The sequence below is a fragment of the Aquarana catesbeiana genome, linkage group LG04 (genome assembly GCF_042186555.1).
Source record: "Aquarana catesbeiana isolate 2022-GZ linkage group LG04, ASM4218655v1, whole genome shotgun sequence".
Lineage (NCBI taxonomy): Eukaryota > Metazoa > Chordata > Amphibia > Anura > Ranidae > Aquarana > Aquarana catesbeiana.
Window position 1 is genome coordinate 308,224,129 of NC_133327.1, and position 19,933 is coordinate 308,244,061.

The 19,933-nt window shown below is 38.1% G+C and overlaps 1 protein-coding gene across 25 annotated transcripts in view; it reads left to right on the forward strand.

Annotated features, from left to right (window-relative positions):
* RIMS1 (regulating synaptic membrane exocytosis 1) overlaps positions 1-19,933 on the forward strand; it is a 641,584-nt gene that overhangs the window by 342,566 nt on the left and 279,085 nt on the right. For 13 of the 25 annotated variants that reach the window (XM_073626786.1, XM_073626789.1, XM_073626788.1 and 10 more), the window contains one exon: positions 6,125-6,228. In XM_073626786.1, the coding sequence (XP_073482887.1) occupies positions 6,125-6,228 (104 nt within the window). Of the gene's footprint in view, positions 1-6,124; positions 6,229-12,378; positions 12,409-19,933 lie in introns of all 25 variants that reach the window. The other 12 variants (XM_073626766.1, XM_073626769.1, XM_073626777.1 and 9 more) reach the window with 1 other exon arrangement.

Here is a 19,933-nt window from a genome sequence, read left to right on the forward strand (position 1 = left end):
CCAGATTAGAGTTTGCCAAACAACATCTAAAAAAGCCTTCACAGTTCTGGAACAACATCTTATGGACAGATGAGACCAAGATCAATTTGTACCAGAGTGATGGGAAGAGAAGAGTATGGAGAAGGAAAGGAACTGCTCATGATACAAAGCATACCACCTCATCAGTGAAGCATGGTGGTGGTAGTGTCATGGCGTGGGCATGTATGGCTGCCAATGGAACTGGTTCTCTTGTATTTATTGATGATGTGACTGCTGACAAAAGCAGCAGGATGAATTCTGAAGTGTTTCGGGCAATGTTATCTGCTCATATTCAGCAAAATGCTTCAGAACTCATTGGACGGCACTTTACAGTGCAGATGGACAATGACCCGAAGCATACTGCAAAAGCAACCAAAGAGTTTTTTAAGGGAAAGAAGTGGAATGCTATGCAATGGCCAAGTCAATCACCTGACCTGAATCCGATTGAGCATGCATTTCACTTGCTGAAGACAAAACTGAAGGGAAAATGCCCCAAGAACAAGCAGGAACTGAAGACAGTTGCAGTGGAGGTCTGGCAGAGCATCACCAGGGATGAAACCCAGCGTCTGGTGATGTCTATGCGTTCCAGACTTCAGGCTGTAATTGACTGCAAAGGATTTACAACCAAGTATTAAAAAGTGAAAGTTTGATGGATGATTGTTAATCTGTCCCATTACTTTTGGTCCCTTAAAAAGTGGGAGACACATATACAAACTGTCATAATTCCCACACCGTTCACCTGATTTGGATGTAAATACCCTCAAATTAAAGCTGAAAGTCTGCAGTTAAAGCACATCTTGTTCGTTTCATTTCAAATCCATTGTGGTGGTGTATAGAGCCAAAAAGATTAGAATTGTGTCGATGTTCCAATATTTATGGACCTGACTGTATATATATCTATATATCTATAGATATATAGATATATAGATATCTATATATCTATATATATATATATATCTATATATATATATAGATCTATAGATATATCTCTCTCTCTCTCTCTCTCTCGCTCTCTCTCTCTCTATATATATCTATATATATATATATATATATATATATATATATATATATATATAAACCAACTTTTTTATTTCAAAGTGCGAACATGGAATTAAACTTACCAGTGGCTCTGTACAGAGGATTGGACTGATCATCCCTCTGAATGAGCCCTAAGGGACCAAAACCGTACGATTCTGCCCAGAAAAAAACTTTTGTACTTTTTCAATGGAGTGCGTTACGTTCAGAATGCAGGGATCAGGAATTAGCTATGCTCAGATGGCAGGGATCAGGGATGCGTTGTGCTCAGAATACTGGGATCAGGAATGCTTTGTGCTCAGAATACAGGGATCAGGGATGCGTTGTGCTCAGAATAAAGGGATCAGGGATGCATTGTGTTCAGAATACAGGTATTAGGAATGTGTTGTGCTCAGAGTACAGGGATTAGGAATGCATTGTGCTCAGAATACTGGGATCAGAGATGCATTGTGCTCAGAATACAGGGATCAGAGATACATTGTGCTCAGAATACAGGGATCAGAGATGCTTTGTGCAATACACAATGTCCTCTGCCCCCTTCACATCCCCCCACATACACAGCAGTGTCCTCAGCGCCCCCTTCCCCCCCTTTAATTTTTCTTTGTTTCTGTTATAAAATTTAGCAAATTAGTAATTTTTCTTCATAAATTTTGGCCAAAATGTATACTGCTACATACCTTTGGTAAAAAAACCCAAATCAGTGTATATTATTTGGTCTTTGTGAAAGTTATAGAGTGCACAAGCTATGGTGCCAATCACTGAAACTTTATCACACCTGATGTACTGACGGCCTATCTCATTTCTTGAGACACTAACAAGCCAGGACAGTACATGTTCTCCACAAATGAGCCCTTTTTGGAAAGTAGACATTTCAGGGTATTTAGTAAGAGGCAATTTTCCCACAATTCTTTTCAAAATGAAGATTTTTTCCTTTTTTTTTCACACAATTGTCATATTAACAGGTTATTTTTCACACACAGCATATGCATACCACAAATTACACCCCGCAATACATTCTGCTACTCCACCTGAGTATAGCGATACCACATGTGTGAGACTTTTACACAGTGTGGCCCCATACAGTGGCCCAACATGCAGGGAGCACCATCAAGCATTCTAGGAGCATAAATTACACATAATTTCTTGACTACCTCTTGCACTTTTGAAGGCCCTAGAGCACCAGGACAATAGAAACACCCCAAAAATTACCCCACTTTGGAAAGCAAACATCCCAACGTATATTCTATGAGTCATAATTAGTCTTTTGAATATGTCATTTTTTTTCACAAGTTTTTGGAAAATGTGGAAAGAAAATAAATGCGCATTTTTTTTTTACACAAAGTTGTCCATTTATACAATATTTCAAACACACAGCATGTACATAGCAACAATTACACCCCAAAATTTATTCTGCTACTCCTCTTGAGTATGGCGATACCACATGTGTGACACTTTTACACAGCCTGACCATATACAGAGGCCCAACATGCAGGGAGCACTGTCAGGTGTTCTAGCGGCATAAATATCAAATCTAATTTGACTACCTATTACACTTTTGTGAGGCACTGTAGTGGCACTGATGGGCACTGTAGTGGCATGGATGAGGCATGGATGAGAACTGATGTGGCATGGATGAGCATGAATGAGGCATAAATGAGCCATGGATGGGGATCGATGAGCCATGGATGGGGATGGATGAGCATGGATGGGGATGGATGAGCCATGGATGGGGATGGCTGTGCATGAATTGGGATGGCTGAGCCATTAATGTGAATGGATGAGCCGTGGATGGGGATAGATGAGCCATGGATGAGTATCGATGGGGATGGCTGTGCATGGATGGGGATGGCTGTGCATGGATGGGGATGGCTGAACATGGATGGGGATGGCTGAGCCTGGATGGGGATGGCTGAGCATGGATGAGTATGGCTGAGCATGGATGGGGATGGCTGAGCATAAATGGGGATGGCTGAGCATAAATGGGGATGGCTGAGCATGTATGGGGATTGCTGAGTATGTGGGGGGGTGGCTGAGCATGTATGAGGGTGGCTGAGCATGTATGGGATGGCTGAGCATGAATGGGGATAGCTGAGTATGGGTGGATGGATGAGGCAGGAATGGGCACAGAGCAGCGCTGTGGGCATTACAAATCCAGCCCGCAGCACTGCTGCACCCGATCTCTCTCCCTCTCCTCTCATTTGACAGAGCAATCACATGGTAAATGGCCGTTGTCATTGGCCATTTACTGTGATATGTGATGTGCCGAGTCCTCCGGACCCACCGGTCACAGACATTCCCGGGTGCATGCCCCAGGGGGCGTGTGGGCGCACCATGCTGGGAGGATGTCATGGTCAGCCATCCCAGAGTTATTGATATGCGCTGTAGCCATCATTCGGCTATGGCGTAGTTGTTAACTGGTTAAGGGACACTGGATAGAAATTCAGGTAGATAGGCTTATACTGCTACTGACAAAACAAAACTGTAAGTACAGGCTTGTATAACCCCTGCCACTTCCATTTTTTGCTAGTGTCCTCAGAGATCAGACTTCTTACCTCCGAGAAAAGCGAACAACTTCTTGCTTTTTTACATTTTTTTAAATCAATATACTTTTACCCTTCTATCAAGATTCTTCAGTTGCTGCAGAGCCACTTGGTTTCATTTTGCAGCCAATCCTTGGCATAGCTATGGATGCCATACCCAGTCCCTGCTGTGGAGAAGAAGCAGGGCTGGCCTGTAATGAGTCCTCAAAACACTGTGCTGAAGATGCTGTCCTAGACACCCTTGGTGTAACGTGTGAGTTAGCGCTTTACAGTTCCAGGGCTGCAGTGCACTGGTCTGGTGGAACCCTGTTCCTGAAGACTCCAATCTACTTAGTTGGGTCCTCAAGGTACCTCTAAACCACTGCTGCAGTAAGTTAGATTAATGCCTTTATGGTAACCTGAGTGTGCTCCTGCTCTTTTCGATCCCTAAGGGGTTATCTCAGACGCTCAGGCTGCAACACTTTTAGTCACATGCCAGCAGCAGGAGGAAGTGAAGTGAAATTTTTAAAATTGAGGCTATTATACTGAGCTCATTGCTAGTGTGTCTCTACTGAGTCTGCGCAGCCTCCTTCTGGTTTGTTCTACTGCAAATGGGTTCTACTGGAGCATGCACAAACCTGCTCAGTCTCTCACCTGCCATCTTCTCAGCTAGGACATTTACTCATGCTTCCTGTTGCCACCAGTGACAAGTCACAGATGGCATTAACCCCTGCAGCTCCTGCAATGTTCTTGTGAGTACCCCTTGTGGAAATCACTCACATGCATACTAATTAATTGCAAAGGCAGTGGCCCTACGGGCTTAGCCAGCTCATGATCCACTAACTGTTTTTGGGGGTCTTGCAATGCACCTTCTAAGGGACCCGACACTGATAGCCAAGGCTGCTGTCCCCTTCCTGAGTTGCAGCACTCCTCAGAGTCCTTCTTCTTATCCATAGATTAATTTTCTTCTACTATGTCTGAGTTTATGGGGAAAATGTCAGCATTGTTAACTGATTCAGAACGCTGTGGTCATGAGCATTCATCCATGCCCTCCCCTCCAGAGTTCATCACTGATTTTCCTCTAGATGTAGCTGCTTCTGCACAGTCAGCGGTGGATGATGGTCGGGCTAGTGCTTCCCTTAAAAGACTGTTCTTCTAAGGGATACCGAATGCAGGTGTCCAGCAGCAGCAGGAATGACCAGATCAGTGTAGCTGTGCTTCAGAAATTGGCATCAGACTGAGTAAGATTAAAATAAAGTTTATTATTGCACACAACATCAATCCAACACCAACAGACGATAAACACACCAAAAGTGAGAAATAAATATGGCAGCAAAACCAACCAACAACTGAATTATAATACACTATTTAGAAATGGAGGAAAGTGGACTTAACAGGACTAGGACTGGGGACAAGGGGAGCAGAGATGGGGTAACAGAATATGGGGAACTAGATGCAAGATACAGGATAAGGCAGGGATCAGGTTAATCCACAAGAAAATATATGGCAAACAGGCAAAACACTGAAGCACTGATGCAAATCTAGGGAGCTGTTATATACCTTCCCAGTAGCTAGCATCAGGTGGAGCCTAATTACTGGGATCTGCTGGTTGTTGGAGACACCCGCTGGAACTGTGCTCTTTAGCTCTAGGAACCACAGTGCCACCAGCAGATGATCCAGGTCCTGATGATTGTTATCTTCTCTTTTTGTACAAAATGTGACAAGGGTATCCTGCAAAATTGTTATTTACTTAAGTCTCAGTCTGTAAAGACTTTGCATTGATAATCTTTCGGTTTGCTAATAGTGACTGTCAGATTAGGATATACACCTAGTCAGAACATATGTTAAATCTTAATTATGCTATAAAAATGCATACATGTCCACAATAGTTTTGTCATTTATGGTGATACATATAGACTGCTAGTACAGAATATAACATTGGAAGCAATTCCTTCTCAAGCTCCAGTGGTATTGGTAAAAATTTTTAGCATGCAAATGCAGTAATCAGAAATGTGTTTATCAGCTTACAATTTTAGACGACAATAAAACTATTTCTACTTGTGTCAACTACAAGGTGGGGCCCGTTTGGGGCTTGTCAGCAGACCCTCTGGTAAGTTCAATGGCCAGTGAATCGGCAGTGTGTAAGAATAAGCTATTAACAGGGCAGCATAGTAATTTAATTAAAAATGAAGGCATTATTATGAATGTTTTTCAATAACTAAATGTTCATTGTTCATGTGTGTTGGATGGTTTCAAAATCAGAGATAAGCAAATATTAAGAAAACTGCTATGTTTATTGAAGTGATTTGGGTACAGAAGAGTAAAACTATGAAAGTACAATCTTTGGTTTGTGTTCAAACAAATCAGTGGGAATTTAAGGCATGTCAGTTTCATAAAGACTCATTTGCTCATCTCTGTTCAGATTCTCTAGGTTATTTGTATTCTAGAAAATCGGACTTATTTAAAATTTTCAAGCACATTTTTAAATTTCAAATGCAAAAACTGTACGTATATGTAGATTTCTAAAGTGACTTGTGCTTGTAACCTTGCAGAAACCATCAACTAGGAAGCCAGGCATCCACGGGTGATTCTTCATTCAGTCGAAGAGGAAGGCAGCTTCCACAGGTCCCTGTAAGAAGCAACAGTGTAGAACAAGGTAGCCCAAGTGACCAACCACACTCGAGAGCCGTGTTTTGTGCTTTTATTTGTTCTATGAGTTATGGTGTGGATTGGTGGATTACTAATGGCCTTGCTGTGTTTTTATTGTCAAGTGATTATCTTTCTAAGTGTAAATCTTTGTGCAAGGTTTCATGTCTAGTCATGCTTGAATATGCTTACCCGAATACTTTTGTGTTGTGCAGAAATAGAATTGTGCTCTTTGTCTATGTTCAGCATTGTCTTGCTTGTGAGATTTATACCATGACCAAACCATGAATATTATACAGAAGCAAAACTGTGTTACATCACTGTTGCAAAGTCATCAATATGGGAGTATCTGTGTTTGGCTAAACTGTATGACCCAATAGGCTGGTCATACTGTTTTTTTATTTTATTTTATTAGCAATCCATATCATACTTTTTCTGTATAAGAAACAGCATTCTCAGCAATGTAGTGATATAGGAAACATGAAGATATTTATTTAGTGTATATTAAGTGACAATATCATGGATTATGTATACTTTTAAAACAATATTTTTTTATATTACAGCATGTTGTGGATGAGTGCGGAATCTGTATAAAAGCTTATGATATGAGTTATCAAACTTTCCAACTCTTTTTGTGATGTGAATTTGATTCTTAAAGGATCATCTGACTGTAGGAAAAAAAGTGTTTATGTGATACCTCTCAGGTGTATTAATTTTGGGTGAGATAAATAAACAAATAACTATTTTCTCTTTAATGAGAGCTTAGGAGTAGGGCCATGATATATGAACACAGAAGCAAAGCACGAATATTTTCTAATTGCAGAACGTTGCACAAAGCATGCATTTTAGAATTTCTATGTGCCTATAATGAGTACATTGTGGCTGCTAAAAATATTGAAGTAAACAAAGATATTTAGTAGGATGTAAGGGAACCTATTATCCAATTTTAAAGTAAGTAAAAATTGTATATATATCTAAGTGTTTTATTTTAAAAAATCTTTAAACAGTTGAAAAAATGTCTGCATTTTGACGTCTTCAACCCTTGTTAGGCTATCAAATTACTAGGAAAATAAATATAAGTTGTGTATTGCCTATTAAACTCAAGACATAATTTTTTGTATAATACTATTGGCTGCAGGTTTTTACATTGCTGCGCATTTTAAATGATTAGATATGTATTTTTTAGGGCTATAATGTTAACTTTAAAAATCTATATTAATATGTTCATATTATATAGTGCTACATTTTAAGATTTTAAAAAATAGAAAAAAAAGTCTAGAGTGCATATATATTTGAGCAGATAAACACTGGCAGTCTTATTCTGGAAGGAGTTTGAATGTGAATACTGATGTATTGCTTTAAATGCAGTTGTTTGGGTTCTTCTAGTTCCACTAAGTGACAGTATGGTTTACTTTTGCTGTGCTGCTCTGAAAATAGTTTGTTGAAAACAATGGGCTTACTGTTGGAACCATCTAACATGAAAAATGCCCAGTCTTGGAATATTCTATTTAAAAATTACATTATGTCTTGTTTGTTTATGTTAGATGAGTGCAATCTTTTAATTTTCAAATATTTTCCGGGAATTTTTTTTTTCTCAAGAACAGAAGAACAGTTAACAAAATGGTTTGATTGTAATGATGTTGAAAACATCTTAACCTCCCTGGCGGTTTTCCCGAATGTGGCTCGGGGTTAAAATTCAGGACCATTACCGGTAACCCCAAGCCACACTCGGGATTACATCGCAGGATCCTGGTGTGGCTTTACTTATCTTGTCCCCGGGATCCTGCGATGTCCCCCGCTGTGTCTGCGGGCTCCGTCCTCCTCCGAAGCCTCTCCGTGCCAGGCTCCGTTCCCTGCGAGCGGCGCGACGCACGGGGGTGGAGCCTGGCGGCAAATTCAAAAAATTGTAAAATCATAACACATACAGTACTGTAATCTTACAGATTACAGTACTGTATGAAATTATTTCACATCCCTTTTGTCCCCAGTGCTTTGTCCTATGCCCTGCATGCAGTTTTATGTTATATATACTGTTCTTTCTGCCTGGAAACTGGAGATTGTCCATAGCAACCAAAAAGTGTCCCTTTACATCAAAATTGGCTTTAGACCAGCTAGAAAACAGCGATAGTAAATTAGAACACTTGCAGAATTGAGCGATAGTGAATCGTGGGGAAATGTATTTTATTATTAATTTTTTTTTTTTTTAATTATTTATTTTTATTTATTATATTATAATTTATGTTTTTGTGTTTCAAACTTTATCATACCCGGGATATCTACTAGACTCTTGTTTGGACAGATTTAAGTGTGTTATTGTTAAGAATTACAGACCTACAATATAAAACGCCAAATTTCCATGCAAAATAATTGTACCGCTTTCAGCACCTAAAATCCGAAATAATCATACCGCCAGGGAGGTTAACTGATATATATATATATATATATACACACACACACATACACTGTACAGTTAATGCAAAGTAATTTAGAAACTACCTAAAATTTTGCACAAATTTACCTTTTCTCAGTTATAATCCTCTCATTATCGATCAGAACCACATGGGTCTCATCTTCAGAAACTCAGCGACAATTTATTCTCAAGCTGTGCAGTGAGGAGAAGCATTACTACCAGGGCTGTAGCTTCCATTATGTAACTTGCAGTTGATTTGGTGACTGGTTAGGGTTGAGGAAATGTTTTTGCGCTTTTGAAAGCTACTAGAGAAGAGCTCAGGTACCCAAAGGGAAGCTGGCACTTTCTTGTCGTGTATACTGTCTGCTTGTGCTTGTTCATTTAAAACATATTAATTAAACTGATTGACTGATAAACGTTTTATTAAATGGATGCCAGCAGTGATGTGCTTACTGGTCTTGAGCTGCTATTGTTCTATACATGGAAGACTACAATCATACCGTTCTTGGGGATTTAAACCAAAAATATTATATAAACCAAAAAATAGAATATAAACCAAAAAAGAATTAAACACAAAAATGTAACATTTGTCACATTATAAAAAGTCTTTCCACTTCTTTCCTGTCAACTGAAATGTCAACCACATCATTGTCTTTACTCTTCTTTGAGCAGATAGTAGTCATCTTAGCTGCTGCTGTGAAATCTCTAGACCTGCATCTGTATGAATCAACTTATATGCTGGCATGGTGGTATCTATAGCAGTGCTCTGTGTCCTACTTAGCTAAGCTCTTCCATTTGAATATCTCAATGTGCTGGTAAAGGAAAGATAATTCAGTAATTTACAAGTTTTTACTTACAATATTGTGCTTTAATTAGTTTTGTTAATGTTATTTTTTTTTCTTTTAAATTGTCATTTGTAATCCTTTGTAGACATTGATAGGAGTATTGTTAACAGTTATCGCATTGCTTATGTATAGTGGTTGCTGTGTACATGTAAGGGATTCTAATCCCTTTTAAGGGGCATTGCATATAGGAATTGTCCTAATTTTGTAAAAGACATTTCATGAAGCTGGCATTTTGTGAGAAATATAAAGAGATTTGTGTATTATATTAGATCAAGCAACTAAATCAGTTGTCAGTCATACAATTTTATTCATCGAATCTATTTGATCCAAGAGATACGTTTCATTTTTAATAGTTCTCATGTAAGCTAATAAACCTCTGACAACAAAGTAGACTTCTATTACTTAGTGATAAGCTTCAATCATAAGCTGTTTAACAGTTCCACACATGGCATAAAATTAGCTCGGACATTGACTTTTTCCTTTTTATACATATATATATATATATATATATATATATATATATATATATATATTAAAAAAGTCACATGATTTATTTCATCACCATAAATGTGTAAACATTAAGTAGAGTGCAGTTATATATTTGGCACCAGTGTTCAGCAGTGATCGTGTCGGTCATATCTTTGTGTGATAATCCTCTCACAGATAAATGGCTTGTAGTTGTGGAATAATGAGAGTGAGTGATGTATAGGTATGGGTATAGCGGTATAGGGATGTTACAAACATGTGGTACATAGTGTGACATGACGCTGTTTTTTGTGCTGGTCCCTAAAGATTATGCAGTTTTATAAACATTAAAAATCATTAATATGTTTATTAGTATTCTGGGTTGGTGGCTGTAATTCAGTATTGTGAAAATCTTTTACTAAAACTTTGCACATTTTGGAGGTCACATTACTTATAACTGTATTTCAGTAGCACTAATTAGTTTGGCATACGTAGTCCAATGTTAAAGTGGAAGTCCATGCTAAAATCCCTGCATCTATAGACATCCATGATCTAACACTAACCTATCTAGCCCTGTAAAGAAAAGATGAGTATACATACCTTTTCTGAAGCTGATCCGACCCGATCCCACGCTGAGCTGTCAGCCTTGGCTGCGCTGTGTAGGCGTGTGCAAAGGACATGTCCGACAGCGGAAGCCAAATAGTAACTATATGGGTGACGTCACTTTCCATTCACTTCACAACCGTTGTCGGCCGTGTCCTCTGCAGAGCTACTGCTGCTGGAGATCAGGTTGGATTGGCTTCAGAAAAGGTATGTATACTCATTTTTTCTTTACAGGGCTAAATAGTTCAGTGTTAGTTTGTGGATGTCTATAGATGCAGGGATTTTCGTTTTAGCATGGGCTTCCAATTTAAGGTTAATGGCACCTCCCTAGCAAACAAATTGCACAGGATAATTTATGTTTACTTAATATAGGATACTGCAGTTTCCAGCCATGCATTAGCAAATACCCATATTTCTTTCAACCTATAGTCAGAAAGCAAATTAACTAAACAATAGTCTTCTAATTCTCAAAATCTTTATTTAGATCACCTACAACCAAAAACTGACTTTACTTTTGTTATATAATATGAGTATATATGAATATATATGAATATATTATATAATATGCGATTCTATCTTTGTTGACCATAATAAAATGCTTATGTTGTAATTATAATGTTAGGAAAGATTATATTTTTATCAAATCAATAATACAAAAATGTTCCCTTAATAAACAGATTTTTTTTTTATAAAATCCATTTTTTTTAAACCTGTGAGCTTTGTATTTAGTGAAGTGACAACTCATTTTTATATTCTGGTAGTTTGTTTAAATTGCAAAGTTACCAACACTAGCATGAATTCATTTTCTACACCAACGTTCTGGTAATATAATTATTATAACTTCTTAAAGGGTATCTGTCACCAAGAAAAGAGCCTTTCGACATGCTGGTTTTTACTAACTAAAAATAGCAGCATGTTTTTTACCAAATCTGTCAGTATCTGCATTAATATTACAATATAATTCTAAATTTGGTCTCGCTGCAGATATTTTTTAATATCAGATTTAAATCAAAGACACCAAGCTGGTGATTTTCCTGTGCTAAATATTTGGCAAAGGCATCATGTGTTTAAACTTCAAGATTAGTTCTTTAATATGTGTAGTCTCTTCAAGTGTGACAGGTTCACTTTAATGCTTGAGCATTTGAGTTAGTAAAGTTCCTTTATAAAATGATGACATCTACAAAGCAAACGGTTGATAGCACCATATTTATGTATGTGCATGTCTTGTACTACTTATTTGGCATGCTCTTAGTTTTCATGTTGCTTTTGTCTTTAAACGCTCATGCTTAAACTGTGTCATTTCATGTAGTTCAGCAAGTTTGAAGCCCATTGCAATTATCTTATGTTTTTTGTTTAGTAAAAAAACATTGTTCTACTGTGTAGAAAAACATGCCAGAATGTGGCACCAGTTATTACAATGTTTAAAATTTTAACTCAGATAAAGCTTTGTTTATTGATCTTCTTTTCTGATATGTTTAAAAGGAAAACTGCAACTAAAACCTGCAACAAACGGCATGGCCATTTGCATGTGAAGTCTAAGAAATTAATGGTGTTTAAATGATTTGTTTCCCTATCAGACTTGGACCAAAGGAAGTGCAAACTTTGTCTGGTTCATTTAGTCATTATATCTTTTATTTTTAGTTATTGTTGTGGTTTTCCTTTACTGTACATTTTCAAATTTTATAAATTTGCCATATTATTTTGTGTTTTCTTAGAGTTTATAGTATTATTATTATGTTTCTCATTTGTCTTTTTTTGTAGCATGTATTGTCTAATGTATACTCTGCTGATTTCTTTCTTTTTATTTCTCATCATCCTATGCATTAAATCATTGAAGAACCAGAGCGTTATAGTTCATCTTCAACAGGTAAATATCAACCACTCTTGAATACCTTCAAGTTCAGTGCTCTTCAAATAGAAATATCTGAAGAATCATTTTTCATAATACATAATTAGTTATAAACAAAGTGGTTTATTCAGTAGATCAAACGTATTACCTCTTTGTTTAGTAAACAACACACAAATACCCATATTTATATATATATGACCCATAATTCTAAATTGATTGCTCGTTGTTAAAGCTGAATACATATGTAGATGAAATACATTTAAGGGAGCTGTTTTACCTGCGAAAAGATTTGTATTTCTGTCCATCCATTTCTGAGAATTACCTAGTGTTGCCTCCCAAAGCGTAGGAGACCTTATTGTTGTATGCTGCAGTTAAGTAATCCCAGAGTGATGAGCTGTCATTCTGGCCTCTCCTCCAATGAACATGTCCCTAGTTAGCCCCTGAACACTGCAGTGCTGCTTCTCCACCATCCTAGTCTGAGTTCTGCTATACAGGGAATGCAAAAGGCTGACACCAGGTCATATTTAGGTACTTATGCTGTTGGCATTTAAAGTAGAAAATATTTACCTTTAAATAATACTTTACCTTTTAAATGCTAGCTTTTCATTGCATGGTATCATAAATCACAAATACTTAAAGTGGTTCTAAAGGCAGAACGATTTGTATCTTAATGCATTCTATGCATTGAGATAAAAAACCTTCAGTGTGCAGAAGTCCCCCTCAGCCCCACTAATACTTACCTAAGCCCCATCTTGGTCCAGCGTTGTTGCATGAGAGACTCGGCTGTCCTTGACTCTCTCTCCTGATTGGCTGAAACACACAGTGGGCGCTATTGGTTCCTGCTGCTGTAAAAAGTCAGTGAGCAAATGAAAAGAGAGAGGGGGCATGGCTGGGCAGTGGCTCCATGTCTGAATGGACACACAGAGCAGTGGCTTGGCTTGGGTACCCCCATAAGGGGGGGCAAGAGTGCCAGCGAGAGACCCAAGAAAAGGAAGATCTAGGCTGTTCTGTGCAAAATCACTACATAGAGAAGGTAAGTATAACTTTAGTATCCCTTTAATGCTTTTACGTTTACACAAATATGTAAATACCTTTTTTCAGGTTTTTCTTTCCATACAACTAACTGCAAATCTCTGATTCCTCTGTGTAAACGAGTGGCTGCTGAGTTATAACTCTCTCCCCAGCTAATAACACCTAGACAGTGGACACCGATGGGTGACCTCATGGAGGGATGGCCCATTGTCAGCCCTCCACATTTAGACAGAGGAGCTAGACTGCATAGAAAAATATGAAAAAAAAGGTATTTGCGCACCGATTTATGCTAAAATTAATGCATGGAGCAATGGGGAGACAGTATTTAAAAGGTGAGATATTGTATAACCTTGACTTGTACTTAACAAAAAATACAGTGCTACAAGCTGACCCCGCTTTACGTATACTCACTTTACGTACACTCGTGAGTACGGACACATCTTGGTCAGCTTGACATGGCACTGCTCCTGGTTTTTAACATTTAACATTGGCGTCTATGGGAGATCTTGGTCAGCTTGACATTGGCACTGCTCCCGAAACATAAGTGACAGGGACACGAAACTTGGGCAGCACCGAGAGGGGACCCAGGACTACAACCTATCCAGTTTTGTAGTCGGCCAGCTAGCTTAGGTAAGCTACCATGTCGTAGTCCTGGGTCCCCAAGTTTGGTGTCCCTGTCACTTATGGTTTGGGAGCAGTGCCATGTCAATTTGACCAAGATTTCCTATAGAGCTAATGTATTTACATGCATTGTTTTACATACATGCTCTGGTCTCATTGTGTATTTAAAAATGGGGTATGCCTGTAATGTATCAATGATTGCATTTATTCCTTTTTTTATATCTGATTAGAGTTCATCTTTAACAATTTAAAATATAACTTTGCAAATATATTATAGATAGGAGTTGATTTACTAAAGAAGTAGAGAATGCTTTATGAAGCTTAGCAAATAACCTGAAGCTCAAGAAAAGACTTCCCATAGTTAGATCACTTTACCATGCAAATAACTTCAGATTTAAAGTAAGTTCATAGGCCCACCATGCCCGCACTTTATTTTTCACCCATCACTATGCTGAAAAGCCTTACTGACCAATCAGGAGGAGCAGGAGGGACTGGGTCTAAGCAAAAAACAATAATGTAACCGAGCACGGTATATGCAGAAATCCCTTGGATTTCTTCATTTACAGCCTTCTGGCAGTTTACTTCTTTAAAATGTATGTCTAGTCAAACATTTTTTTTAAAGTTTATTTTAGCGTTGGATAAAGCGTGAAAGAGTTAGACCCTGTTTGGGTTTTTAGAGCTATCTCTGCTAGAAAGATTTTGCCATGCTTCCTATACTGCTGACAGTGTTTTACCAGACAGTACATAAGGAGAGTTCTCCAACAGCAACACGTACAGAAAAAAACACAGTAAGGGAAGGCTACAACCCCCTTTCACTTTGAACGGTGCCCGTGCCGATCATCCGACCTCTTGTGTTCAGAATGTAGCAGGGCAATCGCTCAGCTACCCAGAAGTGATTTTCAGCTTCCAGGGAGCTTGACCAGGTATGGTATATCCATAATAAATATAAAAAAATGTGTTGTGCTGTCACTTTAAATTGACAATCCAAATATAATGCATATATCCTTCAACTCAAAACACATGTTTGAAAAAGTGACAAGTACAAAAGAAATTTTTTTTTTGTACACATTCATAAGTAGTCAAGTAAGTAGCGAAAAAGTCCACTTTCATTAGTCACAAGCAAAGGCAGTAAAAAGGCCCTGGCCCCTGATGATGTCAATTAAAAAAGCGTCAGGAAGATTTGTGATGTCTTCATGCATGCACAATTTTACAAACCCTGTAGTGGTACAGAGACAAGAATGTTCAGAGACTGTCCAATTGAGTTTAAGTATACAAGGAGAAAAAGGGGGAGAGGGAGATGAAGGGTATAATAAGAAAGAGGGAAAAAAAAACACATAACCTCCAAAATGCCTACCTCCCGCTATTCTATCCCACAATATTGTCCGGAGAATGGGGCTATCCCTTTTGTTTTGGTTGTCTTGTGTGTCATGTAGAAGAGATACATATATGGTATTCCAATCCGAGGGTACAAAAATTCTTTTGCACTTTTTTTACACTTGTTTTGAGTGCATTGTATTTGGATTGTCAATTTAAAGTGATAGCGCAACATATTTGTTATCTTTATTATTGTTTAATATATGTTTTTGGATATTTTGTGGGCAATGCTGTCTGCTTTTACTAGCTATCAATGTAATTTGATTATAATTAACAGTGCAGAGTTCACATTGTGGATCCACCAAGGTGGATCAATGTAACTATGTATTAAATATCCATACTTGGATTTCTTCTTTAAATCTCTTACTTTTCATATATCACAGGATATATGCATTTCAAACAATCTGTGATTTAGTGGAGATGTATTGTGACAATCATTCGTACCTCCTCCCTTCACTGAACACCTTGCATTCTGTGAAAAAAATGCAAGTTTTTTTTAATGAATGTCGCACAAACCACAATTGCTGAGTGAGCGACCTCCTATATTTGTATTACAACCAGAACTACATGTCTGCTCTGGGCCTTCAGTGCTGATTGGAGGCTGTGAGCTGAAGAAAAAGTAAGAGATTTAACCTATTGGCGCTGGCCGTATGCAAATATGCGGCCTCTTGACGTCTGGTCATCAGCTCTGAGGGGCCGCATATTTGCGTGAATTGCTGTGTATACACCTGTGCTGGGTACACACCCAGCACAGTTACCGTCCCCTAACTAAAAGCTCCCGATTGCTCGTTGTGATCGGGCATTTACGGACATGTGACAGCCAATCACAGCGGTCACGTGATCTTAAGCCACGCCCTGCCTCCCGGAATCATAAACCTTTTAAAGGGCCAGGAGGCGCCGGCGCTAAGAGTTTAAAATGCTGCAGCAGGCAGAGATGAGGAATGCTTTTTTAACTGTGCAGATCTGCAGAAATATTTTTTTTACCATACTTCAGCTTTAAATTCTTTCCCATAATAACCAAAACTAATATAAATATTTTTGGGTTGACTTGCACTTTAGAACAGTTCAGTACTGATTTGTTTTAAAACTGTGGGTATATAGGATATAATTGTTTGGTGTAGTATAATAGATATACCTCCATGGTTTTCTCTACTGTATATTGTTGGGTGGCCAGTCTTCAAGACTGTCAGTCACATTTTTTACTTTGAAAATACTTCTCTTTTCTTATAAGAGCATCTGCAAGAGAGGGCAATAAACAATGCAGCCTTCAGTTAACTTTATTATTACATATATACAGTATTGGGTTTACCAACTATTTTGAGTTAAATATTTTGTGAAAACCCTATTGCTGTGAAATTCTGAATATTCTCGGCCCCTTTTCCAGTAAAAAGTGGGCTGTCTGGTGCATGTGATTTCAAATGTAATTAGTGGACCTTGATTAAGTAGGTTTGGCTTTACTGACATAGTTATTAAAGTCATTCTAAAGGCAGAAGTTTTCTTACCTTAATGCATTATCTGCTTCAAGGCACAAAAACTTCCATTTTTACTTTCCTCCCATCTCCCACCCCCCTTATAGTTACCTGAGCCCAATCTCGATTCACCCTGTGCCAGAAAGCAGTCGCTTTCTCTTCTCCCTCTCTCCTCACTGGACATGGAGGCATCTAGTGGCTCCAACTGCTGTCAATCACAGCCTGTGAGGAGAGAGCAGGTGGTGAGGCCAACCCACGCTCTCGGTTTCAATAGACACACAGAGCGTGGCTCAGGATCGAGACCGCATGGGTGACCGAATAGCAAATGGATTGCTATGGGGCACTCAGAAGGGGGGAGAAACCAGGAGCTCCCACGGTGGACCCGAGAAGAGGAGGATTGCACAGAGTAGGTAGGTTTACCATGTTTGTTACTTAAAGAAAAATTCCCTTCACAAATTTAATGATACATTTTGAGCAATTTACTGTTGATATTTATCTCATAGTTTGAGCAAATATTTTTAGACGCAACAGCAGGTATTTGTGAAGTTTAGTTATTGCTTTAGTTATGATCGTCAAAGAGCTTTTGCACATGGGCTGGCTGAACCTGTTTAGCATAACTGCCAGAGTATTTCTTCTATCTGGGCAGCCAAGGCACAGTGTACAGCATGTCAATGCTGACATAACATGGATGGAAGTGCACTGCTGTACTACTTTATACAATTGCGCAATTATAAATATGGGTCAATCGTACAGGTATATGCAAAAAATATAAAGTTTATATTTTTTGCATACGCCTGTATGCTATACTTGTGTTTATGCTTGTACCGCTGTATACGCGAGTACGGCAGCCTACAGACAATCAGGTCAATGGAAGGCTGTACGCTGTGACGGGGCTGCGTGTTCACTGGAGCTATGCTGAAGAGGTTCAGCTGGGCACCCGCTTGAGATCCCTAACACCAAATGTGGTTGTGATATTTAATTTTCAAATTATTAGCTATTGCCATGTATTTGTACTGCCCTACATTCCTTTCAGTGTGCACTTTTTTTTTGCCTTCACAACTCAAGGTTGCAAAAAAATCAAATTCCCAAAACCTGACATCTGTACACTGGTAAGATCATTTTCTGATTCCCACTTTGTGTCAAGGAAGCCTTGAAAAAAAAAACATGATAGTGTATCAAGGAATATTTTCAAAGAATGCCTCATTAATAGGTGAGAACACTTTCCTCTGTGTGAAAGAATGCAAGTCAGTTATAAATATTGTTGGCAGCTTTGCATAACATACCACTTATAACTAATTTACACATTTACTGAATCCAATAATCATCAAACTAATATTGTCTTTACTTTTGCATATAATAAAAGAAGTTACTTTTACAAGAGGTTTTAAAGTGTACCACATCTGGGTGATCCAATATCAGATCTGGGTCATGTCCACTATACAGTATGACGAAAATTTTAAGCTAGGCTTTTGCTTTGCAGTTTGTTATCAGGAATAGTAGTTCTTGACATGTGCAAAGAAATGTTCCGAAGATTTTTTTTACATTGGAATAATGCAAATATTGGACATTATTACACATTCTGTCTTAAAATACAAAAAGTACAAACCTAACGCATACAGTGAGCATTACCAAAAACTGTTCTGAAGATTTTTTTTGCACCAGAATAATTCAATTATTGGACATTATTTCACTGTACATTATGTCTTATAATACAGAAGGCGCAAACCTAACGCACACAGTGTGTATTAAAAATAAATGTTCTGAAGATTTTTTTTTGCATCAGAATAATGCAATTATTGGAAATTATTCACCATATAGCATGTCTTACAATACAAAAGGAACAAACCTAAGACAGACATTATACATTTGGGTCCACTTTCCCACCCCTGCACGCCTGTCACGTTAGGATGAGCTGCTTCATCTCCATAAGGAAAAAGGCTGTCTACACACAGTTCTAGGTGGCTCCAACTGCATAAACAATGTGCTTATTCATGCTGTATAGGCCACAGTGTCTGTGTGAATGAGGCTTTAGATTTATCTAACAAGTACTATTTTAACCACTTCAATACCAAGGACGTCATATGTTTACATCCCTTGTAATAGGAATAAAAGTGATCAATTTTTTTTTTTTTTTCAAAAAAGTGTCAAAATAAAAAAAAAAAATAATTAACAATAAAAAAAAAAAAATTTTTTTAAAGCGCCGCCGTCCCCGTGTGCTTGCACGCAGAAGCGAACGCATACGTAAGTCCCGCCCACATATGAAAACGGTGTTCAAACCATACATGTGAGGTATCGCCGCGAACGTTGGAGCGAGAGCAATAATATTGGCCCTAGACCTCCTCTGTAACTCAAAACCTGTAACCAGTAAAAAATTTTAAAGCGTCGCCTATGGGGATTTTTAAATACCTAACATTGGCGCCATTCCACGAGCGTGTGCAATTTTGAAGCATGACATGTTAGGTATCTATTTACTCGGCGTAACTTCATCTTTCACAAAATGCAAAAACATTGGGCTAACTTTACTGTTTTGTTTTTTTTTAAACACAAAACAGTTTTTTTCCCAAAAAAAACGCGTTCGAAAAATTCCTGCGCAAATACTGTGTGAGATAAAAAGTTGCAACAACCGCCATTGCATTCTCTAGGGTCTTTGCTAAAAAAAACATATATAATGTTTGGGGGTTCTATGTAATTTTCTAGCAAAAAAATGATGATTTTTACATGTAGGAGCAAAGTGTCAGAATTGGCCTGGTATTGAAGCGGTTAAATCACATCAGTGAGTATATATGTGAGGTATGTATGAATACATCTCCACTATTTTGAAGGCAGTCATCTTGAAATATAATCTGTAAATTGGCTTGCTTTGTATCCTTATTGGATATGAAGTTTGACCTGTCACAGTGCAGACACCAAACAACCATGCTGAGAATACTTCAGGCATTTACTAGTATACAAATATGTTCAATTTGCAGTCTGTTTTGAACATTTAGAAATTATGATTGGATGCTAGCACAAGTTTTAATGATGAATACCATTAAAAGGTCCACATT